This window comes from Sander lucioperca, chromosome 8, assembly GCF_008315115.2.
Source record: "Sander lucioperca isolate FBNREF2018 chromosome 8, SLUC_FBN_1.2, whole genome shotgun sequence".
NCBI classification, from domain to species: domain Eukaryota; kingdom Metazoa; phylum Chordata; class Actinopteri; order Perciformes; family Percidae; genus Sander; species Sander lucioperca.
The window spans coordinates 24,696,783-24,718,311 of record NC_050180.1 but is presented as its reverse complement, the minus strand read 5'-3'; the positions used below and the strand labels follow the sequence as shown (position 1 = coordinate 24,718,311).

The following is a 21,529-nucleotide window of genomic DNA, read 5'->3' as shown; positions in this document are numbered from 1 at the left end:
ACATTTTCAGTGACAATGGTACACATAGTAGATTTCAGCCATCACACTATCTCAAATAATTTCTCATTTAGAGGCATGTATAACTGCACTAATATAACTGTTTGTGTTTCTCATGACTTTTAGTTGTTTTCTCAATACATAAAAAGTATTTGCAGAACTCAAAGTACTGTAATTATAGAAATGTGCTGTGAAAGCACATGTGCGGACAATTACAACAGTAAATTTAAAACAGCATGCACACACACACCCGGAGGTGCCTACACATCACAGTAATTAGTGAGTCTGCTTTTCGGCACTGACACCTATGAGACAAAACAGCTATAAAAGCTGTAAAAATTATTGCTCAAATTGGTTTTCCTATCCAATTTGCCAGAGGCAACAAGGGCCCTAATTAGAAGAATATATTAAGTGAAAACAATTAGGCCACAAAGAATTATCAAACTAGTTTTTCTGGTTTGAACTTCCTTGCACTTAAAGTTCACCTGTAAAAGTATCAAGTGTGTTTTTAGCATTCAACTCCACTTATCCACAAGTCCTCCTCTCTCTCTCTCTCTCTCTCTCTCTCTCTGTATTGTCCTGACCACCGGTGAAATATTCTTTTGACTTGGACAACAGCAGCATGCAATTTGACTGTCAACCCATTCCCGTCACTCCTATTAACCGCATGGGTGAGATTCTTGTGACCCTGTTGTCCAGCCTCAAAGTATTTTACAGTACCATTTGCCCCGCTGAAGGTTATTTGACTATTCATTGCTTCCCAGCCCCGTCTCCATTTGTCTCAGAGTGGGAATGAAAAGCATGACAGCCGATTCACTCAAATACCCAGCCAATAATACGGGGACAACAGGAGACTTTTCTTCAGTAAAACATTTGGCAGCATATCTAAGTTCGGTGCTGGCACCCCGTTTACCTTTGTGAGTTTGGGCTAAGGCATGACTGATCCTCTTCACGGTAGACCTCACACAAAAGAACGCACTAAAAGCACAAGGCGCAGCTGAATACATTGAAGGAATCTGCAATGTGTTCTTAAAATGGAGTAATTCTGACATGCACAAAATGAAACTAAAGTGATTCCAGTAATGCAATACAATATAGTCACTATAGATACTTGTATATACTTCTATACATTTGGCCAAAAGTTCTCATCCACATCACACCTTATGTCCTCTCTTATCCGTACAAGTCCTTAATAGAGATCATCAAGGAATACAAATATGTCAGTGTATCAGTGTTGTATGTCCCAACCTGGAGTTTATATATTTACTTTATTTTTTCCAAGATGCCAATTGCAGTCTAATTTACAGTCATTTTGTGTTATTTTGTGTAGGTTTTGCATGTACATTTAAAAGTCTTAATGATAGTGTGTAAACATGCGCAGAATGGAGTTTTGGTGGTGAGTAAAGTATAAGTGAAAAAACTTAATTTTAAAATATGTGGTCACTGAATGCATTTTGTGTCCAGAGTTTAGTCCACATTGTATAGTGTATATCTGTTTTTTGGGACGTGTATTCTCTACCGTTCTCTGCCTGCAAACATCATTCATTTCTGACTTTTGCTACATAAAGAAGGCATTTGATAAAGCCTGAAACAAATGTAAGAAACAGCCGAAATACTGAATACTGAGGGAAACTTTAGGTTTTGCCAAAATATAGAACTGGCATATAGGACACTATATGGGATAGAAGGATACTAATCGATTCGGCAAGACGTCAAAAAAGAGCTTTCAATTGCTACATTAGGGAAGCAGTTGAATAAATAGTATGCTTAAAAAGTATGAGCCAGTTTGCAGCAGTCAGCAGAGCATTATTTGTGTTGGATTTAGCCTATTTAGCAGTTTTTTCGATATATCTGATACAAATCATACTATTGCAATATGTATTGTGTATACTGTAGTGTCCAATTTTTGAAAGCATTCTTAGTTTACAGCATTTTCTCATACCTGCCTAAAACCTTTGCACAGTACTGTACAGTATTGAGAAATGCATGTTACTAACTGTAACACAACATGGATGTACCTGTGAGATCATGACACACTTTTGGATGAGAACGTCAAGAAGCCAGCTGCCCATTTCTTGTCAGTCCGACAACAATAAAAATGAATGTGAGCCATGAACAATAATGTTATGATGAGTTTAATTCCAATGTATCTCTACAATTTACCAGCAGCCACTATTCAAGACAATCCATTTGCTTAGAAAACAAATGAAAGGTTTAGCAGATTTAGTCATGCATCACTAATGTGTACTTTAAGGACTATATGACTATCTAATTGTCTTATTCTCTATCCTCTAAATATAGTAAAATGCTTATGGGGGAAAAGGGAAACTGTATCTGTGCCAGATGCAGGCTCAACTAAAACTGTGTCTAGTTGTTCCCATTGTTATGTTTTAGAGTTATTTCATCCAGATGATCAAATATTAATAGAAACTGGTGTAAGCTGGATCCTTACCATTCACTTAACTAAATGTCCTGCTCCTACAGTAAATTCATTGATTGTGTCTAACAGATTGTGCTGTGCTTTTACATATAATTAGAGACTTCAAACTAACACGTAAGCCACCATCCACTGCTAAGTAAAGGCTCTGTTGAGGAGAGTAATGTTATGTCGTTAGCCTGTTGCTTTTATTACCAAAAGAAGTAATAACTATTAGATGCATGTTGTTGTTTTGACCTTGTTCGTAGCTGCTTTCGTTATGAAGGTCACGTTTCCATGGATACTAGCAGTCTTATCATAGCATTGATCATTTTCAGGATATGTAAAATGGAAAAACCTGGTTATTCATATATCTAATTCAACAATATACAGGTTTCTGAATTTCTGTGTCAATGCAGATCAGACTCTTCCACATCTAGCCCCTCTCATTTCTGTCCCAACTGAGCTCTTTCAGCATTTAACAATGAGCCCATTTTTGTTTCTTGCTGCTGCATTCTGGTTTCAGTTTCTCCATCTTATCAGCAATAATAAAGAATGAGAGCAACAATACAGTGTACCCTCTGCATTAGAGTTTCAGACATGGGTCAGATGTGACCATTAAACCCCACATAGTTCCTACAGCACCCCCTCTTCTTGCATTCTCCATATGGGATGGAAATAAAAAACGTTGATTTAGCACATCAATCAAAGAGTTTCATCGACTAATACGTACACCTTTTCCAAGGTCAAATTCAAGCACTTTTCAAGGTCCATTTTAAAGCATTTTCCAGCACCTTACACCATGTGAATTACATACCAATACATAGTCAAAATTATTATTTAGTGTTTTTATCACATTAAAAGAGATAATGCTATAAACAGCCAAAATTGTGTTTCGTAATAGCAGAAGGATCAGATATTTAAGCAAAACACAAGTTTTATTTTTTAAATGTATCACTGTCTAAGTAGACTTTGCTTGCTATCTAACCTGCCTGAGTCCATGTAAAAACTGAGCACTGAGTGGGAGGATTTGAGCCAAATGACATGCAGCTGGGTCATTCTGTGTCAAATCAGACAAAATCTATGCTACCCTTAATGTCAGTCTTTTCACACTTTTTTTCCAAATCTAGGGCATGCCGTACAAACTTGTAATGGTTCAGTCATATTGACATGCTTGTCTTCCACCCTACACAGTTTGGACTGCTTATGAATAATACTTTTCATTATATTAATGTCCAAATATTGCTTCCCAGATAATGTGATTTTCAGGCTGTAAAACTGAAAATATGAAGACATAGGATTTGAACAGAAATATTTTACAGGCCTTGGTTTCGGGACACATTCTTGATATAGACATGGTTTGAACAAAATCTGAGACAGTGCAACAACAACCTGTAATTCCATTTTAACCCAGAAGACTGACAGTGCACAGGCACCTGCCTGATAAATAGCCTACAATATGTAATTGAAATTTTTTTTTATTTCATTGCCAAGACATATACATTTATCTACTGGAATAGAGCAGTGTAAATATTGCACAAGGCCATCCTCAACCATTCAGTAGGCTACTTGTATAACACTCCATCTGACACGATTTCTGTTCAGCAATCAACGATTGTTGTTATGCACTGGGCTAACGTTTGCAGGTTTTAATTTGCGGGTAGTTAACGTTACAGTTACTGTGCTGTAACTTTGGCTATGTTCACTGCGTATTCCACAAATGAACGTGCCATAACGGACATGCAATACTAATGTAATGTATTTTATTGTGTAACCTCTCAGTTGAGGCTTAAGAGGAAGTTACAGTAAACATAGAGCTTTTATTGTGACGGGAAAAACGGAAGTGGATAAAATGTTGTATTTTCTGATGTTTGTGTCGGGGTTGAATTAAAGGCATACTATGCAACTTTTCCAGCTTCGGTCCCCTTCGGTTGTCTCATTGGAACTGCAGCTCATGCGGCTGTAGTTCCAATGAGTCAACCTGAGTTGCATAGTATGCCTTTAAGTGAGACGTGCAGTGCCATCTTGGTTCCAGCATTGGAAGCCCGTGTTTTTATTTTACAGCCAAACCTGAGTCTAGACAGTATTAGAAACCCTCAGTTACACTAACATTACATTATCACACCAAGTACTCTCAGTCACTTAGCCTCCATTTTACCTCGAGTGGTTAAGGTTAGGATAGCCGATTGGTCAGGGGATAGGACCTGAACAGGGGGTGGAGTCACATATGGAAACAGACTGGCAGATCGCAGTCACACATGCACAAGCGAGCAGGTTTCATTTTAAGCTCTCCAACATTTTATTTCTCCATTTAATAAACAAACTATTCAGTCAGATAGGTATTTGTCGTGAAAGAAATACAGTTACAATTTCAAGCATTTAAATTTAAGCACTTTTCAAACCTTGAAAACACAACATCAAAATTCAAGCATTTTCAAGGATTTCAAGCACCCGTACAAACCCTGTAATAAATAAAATTTTCGTACATGGCAGACTGTAAGATGATTAAGGTGTTTACATGCCACAGTATTTCAGTTTTTAATCACAGTACTTCAGCTAGCATATTGGCTTTCTCGAAAAAGGGATAATCCAGGTTTCTGAAACCAGGATATGGTGTTTACATGCAAAACCATATAACCGGGATTCTACAGAATCATAAAAGGAGTAGTAATGTGCATGTTAACACACTTAGTAGGCTTGAACCTCCATTTAAAGACTGTAATAAACACACAGTATGAAGCTCATGATTGCAGACTGCTGTTGCTTCAATTCCCTGACAAGACATATTCATTATTACCTAACATAATCTTGACTGATCCTGGGTTTCTGCTGCTGGCAGTGTCAATTTAAAGAAATAGTCTGGCTTTTTGAAGAGGGGTTGTATGAGGTACTTATTGATAGTCAGTGTATTACCTACAGTAGATGATGGTTAGCACACTGCCAGTTTGGAGAAGCAGACAAGTACCGACATAGAAGCTGCTGTGGACGGGGTCAGCAGCAAAACATACTTTAGCCCCCTAAAAAAAATAATATCAGTATAAGTGTATGCTATATTTAGAATATTTTCACTGCTTTACCCTGCCATCAGACTGCCCTTACCTTTGGCACTACATTTCCTCAATGTATTCCTATGCACTGTATTATGTCACAGATCAGCTGTTTGGGTCAGACTCATTCCAGTTTATGGATTAAACAAAAAACAAAAAAGAGAGTGATTATGACAGTGAGAATGAAATGGTATTTACTGTGAAGACAAGAGGATACCTTTATGAACCAAAGTATAAAGAAAAATAATTTGCAGAGGGAGACTGAACGGCCGAAAAAGAAAGAGGGGAAACTTCTGTGGAAACTGGAGGAAAGGGGCTGAAGGGTTAAGCGGTGAAAATATTCTAAATATAGCATACACTTAAACTGAAATGGATTTTCCTAGGTGGGCCTTTTAAGTTGGCTAAATTACGTTTTGCTGCTGACCCAGTCCACAGCAGTACATTGCTTAGCTTCAGTGTCGGTACTGCTGCCAGCTCCTCCAAACTGCCAACAGGTTAACTGTCATCTACTGTAGGTAATACACTGACTATCGATAAGTACATCATACAACCCTACTTAAAAAAAAAAACTATACCTTTAAAGTAAGGTGTAATTGATTTTATATGTTGCCCAAGGTTAAGGTACCTCATCTTCACTCAACCCAGAAAGCTAATGGACAACAACAACGCTCAGTGAGCTTTATATATTCAATTACTGGGGCCAAGATGAAGCCAGATATTCCTGCTGGAGAAGCATGCAGAATCGGAAACCTGAAATACAATGCAATGACCTATATGCTCCACTGCTGACCCTGAATCCCACCTTGCCAGCCCCCGCAGATTAAGTCTGTCAGGTTGGGAAAATATAGTCCATCTTCGATATGTATGACACAACATCTTGCCGTGTAATTGGTGCATTTCTGTATGAGCGCTCAAACTGACAGAGGGGAAGATAACTGTATGGATGTTTAACTCTCTGAAAGATAAATATTCTTGCTGTGGTTTAGTTACATCAAGGCACTGGTGTCAACTACTTGTGTGGGTAAAATATGAGAAGAATTTCTGACAGGAATTTATAATGAGAGGAGTTCTAGATGTTCAGGTTCCATCTATTTCTTAAAAGCATTTATTATTCCAGTGCAGCTACACTAGAAAAGGAAAGGTGTGTTTTACATTAGGGCGAGGCAGCTCTAAAATATGCAACAGGCACAATGAATGAGCAGATTAACTCCATCATCATTTAGTGTGAATCTTTTAAAGCAGAGATACAGAACACTGTTTTTTATACTAGGACCCTTACAAGTTACAGACATTTCGACACATAAATGCAGTCACTGTTACTGGACTTATTTATTTCCTTGTAAGGTGTCTGATTTTTTAACTTTTTGTTGTCCTTTATAAACATATCTGAAACACAGTTTCACTTCCTAACTTGCACCGGACAGTTTTCTGACATATCAGAGGAAGTATGTAACAGTTGAGAAAGTTGTGTACATTTTCTCCCACAAGGAGGGTAAGATGAATGATAGGAGGTTCATGTCTGAATTATCTCTGCTCTGATCCTTGGAGACCTCATTCTACATAGTAGATAGTTTTAAGTTAAGAAAGTACGGCTGCAATAAGAGAATGGGTTATGCATTTGTATTCCTTTCTACTGCCCCCCCTTTTCATCTTTTAATGTTGCTCATATTCAATTTGTGGCTGCAGTGCATCCAGACTGCCATAAATTCCAATAAAAATACAAGTATGGCCACTTCCCACTTTGTGCCACTTAATGCATCCTGGCATAATTGGCTGATAAAAGTCATATTAAAGCATCCAGTATTACCACAGCCCTTTCACTTAACTAGAACAGTGGCACTGTTGTTTTTGTTGTTGCTACAATTCAATCGTAGTAGATGGAAATATAGCAAACTGTCTGGAACTAATGCAGTTTGGGATAGTTGATGGCATAATGACATAAAACATTTTTTTCAAAGCCCAACATCCAGCATTTAATGGAATAATACAAATAACATTTTGGGAAAAAGACTTAAGTCGCTTTCTTGCTGAGAGATAGATGAGGAGTTTGATGACACTCTCTTGACGGTACAGTAAATATGTAGCTGGAGCCAGCAACTGGTTAGCTTAGCTTAGCATAAAGACTGGAAACAAGGGAGAAACAGTTAGCCTGGCTCTGTCCCAAGGTAACAAAATCTGCATACCAGTACCTTAAAAGCTCACTTATGCACACATTATATCTCGTTTGTTTATTCCGAACAAAAAACTAACTGTAAAAACAGCATTTTGCTATTTTATGGAGGGTTATGTGCCAGACTATTTCTCTGTTGGTACCAATAACTCCCTGGAGCCTCCGCTGTTTACTGTAATAAGGGAGCTTTAGAAATGCTGGTAGATCTTTTGACAGAGCCAGGCTAGCTGTTTCCACCCAGTCTTTATGCTAAGCTAACTGTATTTACCATACAGACTTGAAAGTGGTATTAATCTCCTCATTTAACCCTCAGCAAGAAAGTAAATAAGCATATATCCCAAAATGTCAAACCATTCCTTTAAAAATGTCTACAGTACATACCAATGTTATATACCCAACAGTAAAACGCATAGTCACCTCAATGTCATTCAAGAGTCAACATTTGCTCACAAAGTAGCAGGTTTTGTATATACATTGATATGCATTCAAATATTGACTCCTGCAATTTTGGAAAACTGTGGACTAAAAAGGATAGCCCAGTTCATTAGGACTCATCTGAACCAACAATTGCTGGGTTTCAGTTGCTGCTCTCCACCTAACAAAAAAAAAAAATCACAAAGGGTTAACAAATATGACACATTTGTACCCTCTAAGCTTAATATGGAGAGCTGAGTTGCTGATAGAGCAGACCCAGAGCAAAGATGCCCTAAAAAGACTGTTTTCCTATGATGAGCAGAAAGAAAATCTAATATGATGAACAGTTGCCCTTTCGTGATTTGAAAACAGTTTTGTATTTTTCCACTCCATGTAATTGCATTACAGTTCATTTTCTGGTCAAGAGACTTTGTAAAGGTAGAGTCAAGTCAGAGGCAGCAGCTCAGAGAGCTGCATAGCCCTGATTTACATGTTGCAGAGGTGGTAAGATAAGCCTCTGAACTGTTTCCTGAGGCAGGCCGCAGCAGAATGCAGCAAAACACTAAACATCATGAACACTACTTTATATACTCCCTTATTAGTTATTTCTGAGGATTTTTTTTAAGTCAGCTATGGGCTCTGTTAAGATGCAAGAAGCCTAATAAAATTGGTCTTGTGAATAATGTATTACCTTGTTTCTTTGTTTATGAAGACAGTATGATATGCATAACAATAACATTTTTTAACTGGGAAATACCAGCACAGGAGCAGGCTGACTAGTAGTAATCATGTAAAGCACGCACACACCGATATAGGTGAAACGTACTGAATCATCTAATCCAGATTTCTCTTGACCCCTCTGCCCACAGCCGTCACCCTGTGAATGGTGCCGCTGCGAACCAAATAATGAGGTGCACTGTGTGGTGTCCGACTGCGCAGTCCCAGAGTGTGTCAACCCTGTGTACGAGCCGGAGCAATGCTGCCCCATCTGTAAAAACGGTAAACACACATCTCCTTTGGAATTCAACACACACTCCTCAGAAGTCATTACATTTTCATTAAACCAATGGCGGAAAGTTTATCTGTGGTATCGCCATTTGACGACCGCGCCTTTAGAGGATGAGGATGTAATTGATGTTTTATGAATTAAAATTATTACCTTGGGCCTGTTAGAAACTAATGAGCAGTACTAGTTTTAATTATAAATGACGCACTAAGCAGAGTAAACATTAGCCCGTTGATTAAAGGCATGGTAGGAGGGACTAATGGGTCCTCTGAGAGCCTTTTATCTCCCAGTGCCCTGACGCCCTTGTCACATGCAGCCAATCCCTAAATTAGAATTATAGGATTCCAATGGTTCATTGGCTATTTACAAGGCAAGGTGGGAGACTATCCTCTGCCAGCACCAATCCTGAGGGACAGATGGAGCTTAATGACTAAAGTACAACTGTTCGTCTGCAATGTGATCCTGGCTGAAAAGCTCTATAAGCTATAATAGTTTTTTTGTAATTTTACACATCTCAAATTGCTTCAGATCATTTGAGAGATGAAAGAGCCAACAAAGAAAGTTTTTCTGAACTCAAATGAAAACCTAATAAACAATGAGATGTACTCTCATGATTATATGCCTTGCTATTGCATTCCGCCTTCTCATTATGTTAAGTGTCATGCCAAGAATATAGAAATTGTTCATGAGTATTCTTGCTGTAAGAAGCCAAAAGAAATATTCAGATTTTTTTTTTCTTTAAAAGCAGCGGTTGACCTATACATGTTAAGAGAGCAATTTCGCTTGAGGCAGATGCTAAATGGCTATTTCACCGCAACTACCCACATTTTCTTTCACACTTTCTCTCATTTCCTTTGTATCCCTCTTGCTTGCTTGCTTTTATTTCAACACACATACACACACACACTAACAAGGCTGCAGAAGCTGCTAGGAGAGAGCTAATCCAGGTTGACAGGACACAGTGACACCCTTGGCATTTCAGGGTAGGCCTGCCGTTTCAAGACTCCCCAAGGGTGCCTGGTCAGGATCTGGCAGCCAGTTAAATCTCTATGGGAGCTAAGGGCTGTGGGGAGAGGACAATGAAGAATGCTGTTTAGCTCTCATTTTTGGCCAAGGGACAGGGGGCAGTGAAAAGATGACATCCACTTATGTGCTCCAGTTAGACATGCAATCATTTGTGCAGTCACACATTTGTCTTTTACTTTACCTGCTGTGAGTGTTTTTGTGTGAAATGAGCACAACCCTTTCAAAATGTCAACGTGTTTTCTCTAGGGCTGTCAGCATTAACGCGTTAATCGCGATGCGATTAAGGGCCGAGCATAATGCGATTTTTTTAATCGTATTAATCGCATGCTGCCATTTATTAATTGATTTTCACTTCACTCGGCTTTGCGTCATGCCTAACAGGCTACTATTTTGCCGTACTTCCTCGTAACACATCCTGCTGCTGCAGGAATAGCAACGCGGATTTCGGTGCCTCATTCTAGTGCCACTGATATGCCTGCACTTCTCTCTGATGTTCTGAAACAGACGATACAGGCAACAGAAACATTGCTGCATGTGACGCTAGTTAACACTATACTTGACAGCAGCTAACGTTAGCCTACCGCTAGCTAGTAGCTGGATTAAACACGGTTACAATGCTGACAGCTAACGCTAAACGGTGTAAAGTTTGTCTGTATTTCACTGTAGAGGATTCTGACACTGGGATGTAACAATCTGCAGCTGCTGTTGTCGGAAAAACACAGACGGTGCGTTCAATGAAACTGGTAATTTACAGCCTTGTGGTGCATTCAAAGTTGTTGTTAAATGCCCTTTTCCCATGTGGTGGTTGTTTTTGTCATTCAACAGCTATTTACTAGTGAAATAAGTTATTGTTATAGTAATTACATTATTTTTAAACATTTAATTTTGACGATATGGCCTTAGCAATAAACAAGCCATTCTTTAATGTTGCCAACTGTTTAGTACCCTTCATTTTTAAACTTTCTTAACTTCTTATCGGTTCAGGCACCGGTACCGTTTTAAAAGTACTGCTTTAGCACCGGTATCCAAACCAAACAATACCCAACCCTAATATTGACTCTAGATTCAAATGTGTGACTAGATTAAACATATAATAAACAAATACAAATCTTAAAATCAAGTTCATAAAGTCATTTTCTTTGCATTCATTTGATTCCCAATCAAGATACACTGGTAAGAATTGCTTTCCATTGTTAATATGTACTAAAAAACAGTTCTGAAATGCAAAATAATAGAATGTTAATCATGTGATAAAACATGTGATTAATCGTGATTAACTATAGAAATTCAACGATTAATCACGATTAAGAAAATGTAATCGTTTGACAGCCCTAGTTTTCTCACAAGGGAACGATTTTAATAGTTCCGTTTATAGTTTAGTGATTGTGGTGCCTCCTGCTTAACCCTGCTAACATTAGCCTGCCCTTCCTAACGGGCTCGAAAGGCGATGGTGACATGCTGATGTCAAGCAGGTATGATGTGAACCATGTTCATTTTCTTGGTTTAGCATGTTAGCATGCTAACATTTGCTAATTAGCACTAAAAACTAATTGTGTCATCCCTGTTATGCAGCAACAATTCAATCCCCATGAATTACTTCCTCATAGGCTCTTTAAAATATGATAATAAATGGCTTAATTTATAGATTAAAGTCTTCTTTATCACATAACCACAGAGTAAGGGACTGTTCGTTATTTATTTCAGGGGCCACTGGAGGAGTTTTGGGATCTTTAGTCAAAATACACCTGACCCTCCCTTCACCTGCAATACACTTTGGATGACCCTCCAAAATGATATGGAAAAAAATGGATGACCCTCCCCAACAATTTATTGATACATTCTGTACTGGTTTGCGCTTGGCAAAGACATACAGATAGCCATTGTTTTTTTAAAGCCATGACTTACGTGACTAAACCTCTGCATTCTCATCTTACGCATCCCACTCCTCTGTTATGGTGTGGGGGCCATTTCAGTAGATTTACTCACTAACATTGTTGTGGAAACACAATAAGCATGGAAACTAAATGCACACTTCCTGCATTACTGCATTACTTCAAATACTAAGTTACTCATCAAGTAAACTAGTATTCACATGAAATAAAACAATAAAACATTGAGACCATTCAGCAAAGGACACTGGGAAATAAAAAATTCAACACTGGTTGCTATGGACTCGTCACTAGGCTTCCTCAGTCATTGTATATTTTAGCACATAGGTAAAGCTGCCAAATTATCCAAAACTCCATTTTTCAGACAAGCGTCAATTTGGGAGCTTGCATGCTACCACTCCATCCTTCTCAAATGCCTTGAAAAGGCTGTCTTTATATATATATATATATACACATACATACATACATATATATACATACATATATATACATATATATATGCACCTATACACATATATACACATATACATATATATGATATATATTTTTTATATATATATATATATATATATATATATATATTTGGCTAAAAAAAAAGCTACAGTTCAAATTGTCTGGCTGACTAAATAGGGAGGGACCCATCTGCTAGCAATAGGGGCCGAGACTGAGAGCGCTACATGGAGCTACATGGATAAATATGCACCAAACTTTGAAATGTTGCTGTTCTCATGAATACAACAGTTGGGTGACCCTCCCCCCTAGACTAAAAAAAATCGGATGACCCTCCCATCAACAAAGAATAAAAAGACATGACCCTCTCCTATTTTCCTCCGGTGGTCCATTCCATAAATACCAAACAGCCCCTAATGTACATTCAAAATATGTATAATTGTATTATAGTTTTGCAATATATATATATATATATATATATATATATATATATATATATATTTCTTTACTTTATATATATATTTCTTTACTTTACTGACCTTTTGTTTGGTACATGTGCTCGGACTCCTGAAGGTCCACCCTGTTGAATTTTGAAGAAGTTCCAGTACAGGTGAAAGGTCTGGCTGAAACCCACTCATTCTGAGGTCGTTACAGCTTTTGTTAAAATTTTAAAACCAATTGGAATTGTCAAGGGCTGGCCCAATTGCTAAGGGGTAAAATGTTATTGAGGTGTCGCACACCGTTAATTAGCTCTCATTAATTATTAATTTGGTGATTTGGAAGTTAAAATATATCTTGATACTTGGGTTAAAAAAAGGCAAAATGTGGTTCATTAGTGAACATTTTTTAACAGGATTAATGACTATAATTTAATTTAAGGCAGGTCCTAACTACATTTCAGCATCTAAAACCTTTCCAACTGTGGTGACAACCTTGGTGTGCAGATGCATTTTTGACCAGTATATCAATGCTTTTGGCTGCAAACGTTTTTTCAAAGCTTCCCATTATTAGGATGTAGCTTTTTAGCTCGTCTGCTTCTTGGTGTTTCACCCTGAAACCAGCAACAGAGAGCAGAAGGCAGCACAATGGAACCGTCAGCCAGGAGCGCTTATCTCAGAGAACCACGTTAACTGAGTCTGACTGATTTAGCAGTAATCGTTATCATGAATTATATACTGTAAATGTATCAGGGGATACATGTAATTATGTAATTCTCATTAAGAAAATGATAAGTAGTGTGAAAACGGCCAGCGTTTCCTCACGATGATAGGATTAAACCATAGCTCTGCTTATCTGTCTGAAGGTTTTTAACAGACATATCATACAGTAGCAGTGCCATAGAGCTGGCAATAATTAGGTAACATATTCAGACTGACATATATATTATTTGGACAAGCTGCAGTTTTTTGTGAATTAGAGGTTTTTGGCAGGTGAGTTTGTATGGAAGCATTTCTTACCTCTAGGCAAGGGCTATAATCGTATTTGAGCCAAATAGACGGTAATGAGCCCTAAAATGCATTCAGTCCTTAAGCTGCAGTCAAGGAAAGTATGATATGCTGAGACAGTTTTGACACAGGACAAACATTTCTGACTTCACTGAATTTTATTGGTAATGAATCGATCACAAGTTCGGGCGGATGACAGTGTGTCCTTCGAACTGTGACAGGTAGTCCACAGTGAAACGGTGTCCTTGTGGCTCCAAGTCTATCTGGCTATAAACAATCACACTTGGCAGCCAGCACCAGTCACCCTCTCTTCCCTCATCAACCTCTACTGAGTTTGTCCTGTAACCTGTGCCTGCTGTCCAGAGGAAGATCAATGAGAGTTAAGACTTGGCAAGCATTCTCATGTCTCCTCTAAGCTCAGATCAAAGGGTTTTTATTAGGTCTGAATAGAATTCTTTGCCTCATCTATGCTGAGGCAAAGAATGGAGATACAAGGTAGTCAACACCTCCTTTTGTTAGTGGATGTTTATGGCCTCCTGCACCTTATTTCCACTCATAAACACTGCAGGAGATTGAACCAAATACTATAGACATCTGAAGCAAAAGCTTGTGAAATAATGGGAGTCACTGGCCAACCCTATATGCCTATCTTTAGGCAGCGGTTGAATGTAACTAAATTTACTCAAGTACTGTACCTAAATACAAATTTGAGGTACTTGTACTTTACTACACTACATTTAAGAGGCAAATAGTGTACGTTTAACTGCACTTCATTTGTCTGACAGCTTTAGGTACTAGTTACTTTTCAGAGCAAAATTGTTCATACATTTCTTGTCCAGTAAAAAAATTGCAACATGCATCTTATTTTATGGGTTACAAAAATTCACCTACTTCTTAAGCTAAATAAACTATAAAAGAAAACTTTGGATTAGCTGGAAAATGCATTGTCCCAAACTTAAAAATGGCTGTTTTTTTTTAGCTCAAGTTTTCACATGCTACAAACAGATGATGATTGCTGTAGATTAAAACTACCCAATAGTATATAAAGTAGTAACAATTAGCACAACCATGAACATCTACAGCAGTAAAATGCAGCATACATATTAATGCAGCAGTTTAATCCAAAAACATAATATATAATCATCATTGTGTAGTGAATGTGACAGACATAATTCACCTTTATTGTTTAATGTAATATGTTTTGTGTATTGCGTTGGTTTAGGGATTGCGGTCCCTTTAAGCGTGTGATGACATCACGTGGGACCTGGGGGTTGGGTTGCTGGGCTGCACCGTTTTGTGAATGAATTGTTTTCCCTATATAAATAAATGAGACACACATTCGTGTGCTCAACGTGAGAAGTTGTCTCTGTCAAGATTACTACATTTTCCACAATATATAAATTAATAAAACACAGAGGGATCAATTTACTGCAGTGCGAGTACTTTTAATTTTGATTTGATTGAAGTACATTTAACTGATAATACTTACATTATTTCACCTTAATTAAAGAATCTGAATGATTCTTCCTCCACTGTCTTTAGGCTATTAAAACACTTGGTTAAGGTTGGGTAAAAGTCATGGTCTTGCTTAAATATTAAGTCAGCGTGACCCGTCTCATGTTTTGAGTCAGTGTGACTTGATGATGATGATCTATACCCAACCATAATCGTGTGCTTTGAGTTACCTAAACATTATCACAAAAAAACTAATAGGCCTTTGTCACAGTGATATTCTGACTAGTAGGAAAGGCACAGGTGTTACTATTTTTTTAACATTGACAATGGCTCTGTCCCATTACGCCATGACAGTGTGACAGTAAGCCAGCATGTACAATACCAGGACCCTGAAATCAAAGCAGCTAAATAGAATACAGCCATTCATTTTAATAACCACACCTGTGCCTTTCCTACTGTGACATGTCAAAAAGGCCTATGTTGTGCCCAAGTTGAGTAATTGTGCAGATTTGCATGCAGCTGGCCCGTGTCCCAAAAGTACCCTGTGTAACTAGGCTCTTCAGGTCAACTAACCATACAGTTTCACATTTACATTGCTGGTGTTAAGTTTGTCTGTACTAAATCACATTCACTGGGACACTAAAATGTCCATGAAAGTAAGCCGTGAAAGCTACTGTGTCTTCAAGAGTTATGAGACATATGAGTTTTTATGACTACTCGTAGAGTCTTGAATCTAGCAGGTTTTTACAGAGCTGAATACTGAGAGCAAACCAAAGTCACCGTCGCACCAATTGAGCTGCTGATTGCTTCATCTAAATGATTAAAACCGGGAAGAATTCCTGGCACCTTCTGGTTCTGCTGTCTCAAGAAGTAGAGGAAGAAATATACCCCTCTGCACCCCCACCGAGGCAGGGAGAAACAATGTAGATATAATTATTTCAAATGGTAATTACCAAAAATAAATGCACTGCATTCCCAGGTAACAGCGTTTCGGCTTCCTCGAGTGCAGATCCTAAAATGTACCAAGGCTGTCTCTCGCTCTACTGAGATTATCAAATACATGGGTATGAGGCGTTCCAGTGGTGCGCAATCAAACACTTTTTAGAATTAAAGAAATATTTTCAACAAAAAGGGTTCCACACAGGTAAATCCCACAGTGTTTTAAGGATAAATCAGACGTCAAAATGAATCTGAGTTCTTTATTGTTTGTCTGTAAGTCAGTTTGTAAGGAATTGCGAAGGAGTTCTGTGGTCTTTTTCATACAGACTGAAGTGATTAACACCATCCCCCCTACTGCCTCTCAAAGCAGCTTTCTCTCTCTTCCTCTCTCTCTCTCTCTGTACTGCCAAGCCAGCGCCTGGCAGGCTTCTCTGCTCACAGCGCATTAGGATGCAAAGCGCTCCATGTCGAGGGAGAAGGGGAGACTAACAAAAGCGCTTTAGTGTTGCAAAAACAAGCCCATCGGTGCATGCCCGTGAAAAGATCTGTACGTCTGCTCTGACTCCTCTAACTCCCTGCAGCTCTCTGCATCACTCGCCGTCCCTCCAAAAAGAGAAGCCCTCAGGAGAGCCACATCCATTTCTTGTCGTTCTCATTCCTTCTTTCCTGTCTTTCTCCCCCTTCCCATGTGGTAGGTCCAAATTGCTTTGCTGGAACAACGATCATCCCAGCCGGAATTGAAGTAAAGGTGGACGACTGCACCATCTGTCGCTGCCATAACGGAGACTGGTGGAAGCCGGCGCAGTGCTTGCGGCGGGAGTGCCTCAATGGCCAGACACTGTCATAGAGAGACTCCACCGGGGATGGTGGAAAAGCTCAGGCAAGGCCCTGCCTACTGCACCATTTTGTATGATTGACAGGGCAGGAGCACAATTCCTAAGCAACCTGAGACAGCATAGCATCGAAGAGATGCTCTCACAAGCGTCACACAAATTTAGCCACTGAGAAGACGACGGAACTTGTCTCAAGGCTGTTTCCATCCTCCAGTTTTAATTGTCCTATATATTTTCAGAAGTTGACTTGCTTGACCCGCTGCTCTCACACAAAAGGTTTCTAAGCTACATGAACTATTTCCTAACCATTGGCAATGTTGAATTGCTCAAGTTGATTTCTGTATGTATGCCATTTGCTTGTTGTACTTGTCTGTCACAATCACGCAGGTGTTGTAATATTCCAACAGCAGGAAAAAACAAACCGTAAGCACACTTAACGTCACTTTTTTTGTCATACGAGGATTGACACTGGTGAAAGCACTGCAAAGGTGTGCTTGAGTTTCACGACTTCACTCTAAGAGCTTATTTACAAGATGCACATCACACATAAATGTTTGTGTCTTCGTAAGACTTTTTATCGCTATGGCAGGAACTCACCTCTAACACTTAGATGATGCTACTGTCAATTTTATAAACTGCTATAAAAGCCCAAACGCTGATTTTATTGATCAACATACCATTGGTTTTAAATCATGTCTCTGTATAATAGCAGCACAGGCAGGGGAAGTTGGTACTGTAGAATTAGGAAAGGTGGTAGCGAGCAACTATGAGAAGGGGTAGATGTAAAATTCTGAAACTCTGCATCAAAAACAACAACTTTGGGCAGCCTCTTACGGCCTAATTGTCATTATTGTTTTCTCTCAGAGGTCCATATCCTCCAAAATATTCCCGCTAACTAACTGCTTGAACTTCTTATCAAAGCAATTAGCAAGCCAAGAGCAGCCTGCTTTAATTTCCTTTAATCAAGGAGTATTCTGTGATAAATCATGCAGCTGGGTGCTTGGTGCTGCCGCAGCCTGCATGCTGGGCACACTCCACAAGAACCAGCAGACAAAAGGAGGGAATCTGCATATGTCTAAATGCTTTTAAACAGCATTCACGTGCACATTGTCCATGCGAGAATACACAAGCACACCATTCATCCACAATATCGTTGATCTCCACCCAGTGAAGCACTTAAACCTATAAGGCTTGTTAAGATACAAAGCTGTTACATTATCCCACTGCTATAGATTGTGTAATATATTTCCAGCTTCTTCCCTTCCCAGTGTTAGAATAGCTTTTCCCTTGAAATGTGGTGTGGCTATATGGCCAGGCCTGTAACATAGAGAGAAGCTAACGTATTGCCTTGATATTTTCCCAGACCTGAGTGGTCCTCAAGGGGTCCAGTCTGAAAGAAAAAGCACCCAACCAGGGCCCAAAAGACGGTATTTTCGAGATGATAAATACTAGTCATTAATTCAAAAGGTGAATTCCAGTAAGCTCATGCCATTTATCACAAGATTTTTTTCCATTTCCAGAAAATCCGTTCCCCTTAACCTTTTAGACCCTATTCCTGGGTGATGATGGATGGGCTGCTTAATAGCAGCTCCCAGCACTCTGTAATGAGACAGAAATGAACATAGGTAAAAAGACCAATGACTAAAGATGTATATTACTTTAAAAAGCACTAAAACTCATTTTTGGAAAAAGTTCAGTCTGTTGCATATTGTAAAGCTGCAGCACACGGTTGCTGGATGAATCACAGAACTGAAAGAGTGTGGGTGGAGTTCAATCCTAGGTGCAACAATGGAGCTCGGGTCATTTTTATCATTAAGCTACAGTGATTTAGTGTCTCTCGATGTGAAAAGACAGTCCTCTATCTGGCTTGAGGTCTGCACACTCAAAACAAAACTGACATCTACAGTTTATCAATCACAGCCTCAATGCTGCAGATATTTTAGGATTAATAAAAGAGCTTCATTCATCTTAATTACTTTAGATGCCAAATAATTATTCAGCTGGCACAAGTATCCAAAAAATATATTGGAATTACTTTACTGGGTAGCAAAGACTAAAGTGAGTGTGCCAGGGCTCAGAGGCATTGCTGCCACCACCGATGCCTTATTGCTACTGTTCCAGATAAGACTCACAAAGCATGGCCTTTGGCTTCATACAGTGAATGAACAGCCCAGACAGCTTTAAGTGCTACTTTGTTTGCACTCCTCGGTGCAATGGTTTAACGTTATGTATTACCCAAAGCTCATTATTGTTTTACCCTTCGACATTCCTGTAACAGCCAGCAGGGAGGATTACAAGGGCAAGGACACAGCCAGTTCAATTACAGCTAAAAAAAAAATAATGAATTTATTTCACAGATAGATCTAGAAATACACGTTGTTTTGATAGAAGTAAATGTAGAAGATGATGGCAAATAGAAGTATCCAGGCAACTTGATCCAAATGACAATGTGACATTGCAACCAATTTTAGAGTTTGATTTTTCTGATTCAGTTTTCTTCCATGCTTCTGAGGTGCATTGCATTTAAACAAAAAATCTAAACTGGGGTACCATGGCTGCTCGTCTCCTTAATTTGCAAGCTGCTGCCAACAACTAGGTGTGGAAGTAGGAGTGCAGAGGATGAAGTGGTTGTCAAAATAAAGTCAAACCATCCAGACCAAGATCATGCTAAATTGTCACTCCAGACATAGAGAGCCGAGTTGTGATCCAGACTGCTGGTGGGAAACAAAAAAATGGAGATATGAAATCAAATAAGCAAATCACATAATCTGAGCAGGTAGTACAGTCAAAGAACACTGTGGAAGAATTTATATTTTCAGCAAAAGGAGATCGAGGCATACAGCAAGACTGTACTGGTGCATACGTTGCTCTGCACTGTGAGTAGGTTTACTCTGAAAATTACACTTATAGCTCTCATTGACAACTAAACCGGATGAGTTAGGATTGGCATGGATTAACATACAGTTGATTCCTATGCGTATTGTTTGAAAGAATAGGCTGCATTTAAAAACACAATAAAAAAAGAAGCATTTCAGAGAGAGCCTCTGTCTGGGCAAACCAGGGGGAATTACATTTCTCATTGCAAAATGTGTGAAGCTGCACAGTTTCAAGGACAGGCCAGCAGCATAGTCTGTCTTTGTTCATTTTTTTGCCAAGAAACTTGAGTCTTAATGTCTGTCTGTAAATGTCTATTCAAATTACCACCATCTGTCCTCCGATCATTCAAACCGCAGGCTTGTACATGGCATTTTGTAAAGGTATGCCATTCGCTCTTTCCATGAGACACCGACTTACTGTAGCTGGAAACTATGAAAGTTTTGTTTTTTGTCCTTTATCTTCGTTTCAGCAACAAAACTGTTACATAAAGTGTGCCTGAAAACCAACACAGAGTATTATCTGGAGAGAAACACTGTTATTATACAATCAATTGTATTAGTTTTTAGGGCACCAAGGGTCTGTTCATGAGGGACTCATAGTATCATTTCTATAACAAATTTGAAACTTATGTTTAGAATTAAGAGCATCTTTGATTGTACATGACCACATGCTCGCACAGGTTCACCCTACGCTGTAAAAGAAATAAAAGGTCCAGTTTTTTTTAAAGTTAAACAACCCTTGGTGTTCCCCATGTTGTTCATATGTAAATATCTTCAAACATATGTGTATTCTGAAATCTAAGGTGGAGTAAAAAAACAAAAAAAACACATGAAATGAGAAAATGTGTATTATTCATTGAGACAAAACCGATTTCGTTAAATAGACTTGAAAAGAAGTGTTATTCGGCAAAAGTGAGTGTGAATTTCTTTTTTGTATTCTTCCTCTTTGTTCACTGCTTTCTGACACAAGATCACTTAAGGTGTCATGAAAAAAACCATTAACAACTAATGAAAAATTCATTACTGCGAAAAGCACTGATTTTCTTTGCACCTGAATGCACTGTATGGTGGATGCTGTTGGGAAAATCTCCTTGAATTTAGTGTTTTTCTATTCAAAACTCCAGGTAATCTTTCTATAAGCAGAACATGTCAGAATAAATAAAAGTATAGTATTTTCCTGGGATGCCCTCGAGAGAGAAAATACGATACTAGTGCTTAATGGTTTTGTAATGCTCAGTGAGTTCAAGGGCATTACTCACAGGTCCATTCCTCCATTCCATTTCATTACAAGTCAGTCTGGGCTTCTATCTCGTCCGCACTACTAATTGCCTTCTCCCACCTCCTGCAGAGGACAGGAAAATGGAAGCAATTGTATGCAGCACATAGCAATCAATAGCAATTAGGTGCATCCCTGACTATTTAAAATGGCATCTTGGGAGATGGCCAGTAGAAGACCTCTTAAAACACACATACCTTCAGCCCAACGTTGGGTTGGGGAACGTACAAACACACAACTTGTGTACACAAAAAGGTGGACACCGCAAGTGCCAGCGCTGTGACTGAACA

General features: G+C 38.8%; 1 protein-coding gene across 4 annotated transcripts in view; it reads left to right on the top strand.

The window, feature by feature from the left end:
* vwc2l (von Willebrand factor C domain containing 2 like) overlaps positions 1 to 21,529 on the top strand; it is a 40,351-nt gene that overhangs the window by 10,684 nt on the left and 8,138 nt on the right. For 3 of the 4 annotated variants that reach the window (XM_031300146.2, XM_031300155.2, XM_031300162.2), the window contains 2 exons: positions 8,914 to 9,043; positions 16,950 to 20,470. In XM_031300146.2, coding sequence (XP_031156006.1) covers positions 8,914 to 9,043; positions 16,950 to 17,101 — 282 coding nt within the window. In that variant the 3' untranslated portion in view covers positions 17,102 to 20,470. Of the gene's footprint in view, positions 1 to 8,913; positions 9,044 to 16,949; positions 20,471 to 21,402; positions 21,410 to 21,529 lie in introns of those variants that run through there. The other variant, XR_004105017.2, reaches the window with a different exon arrangement.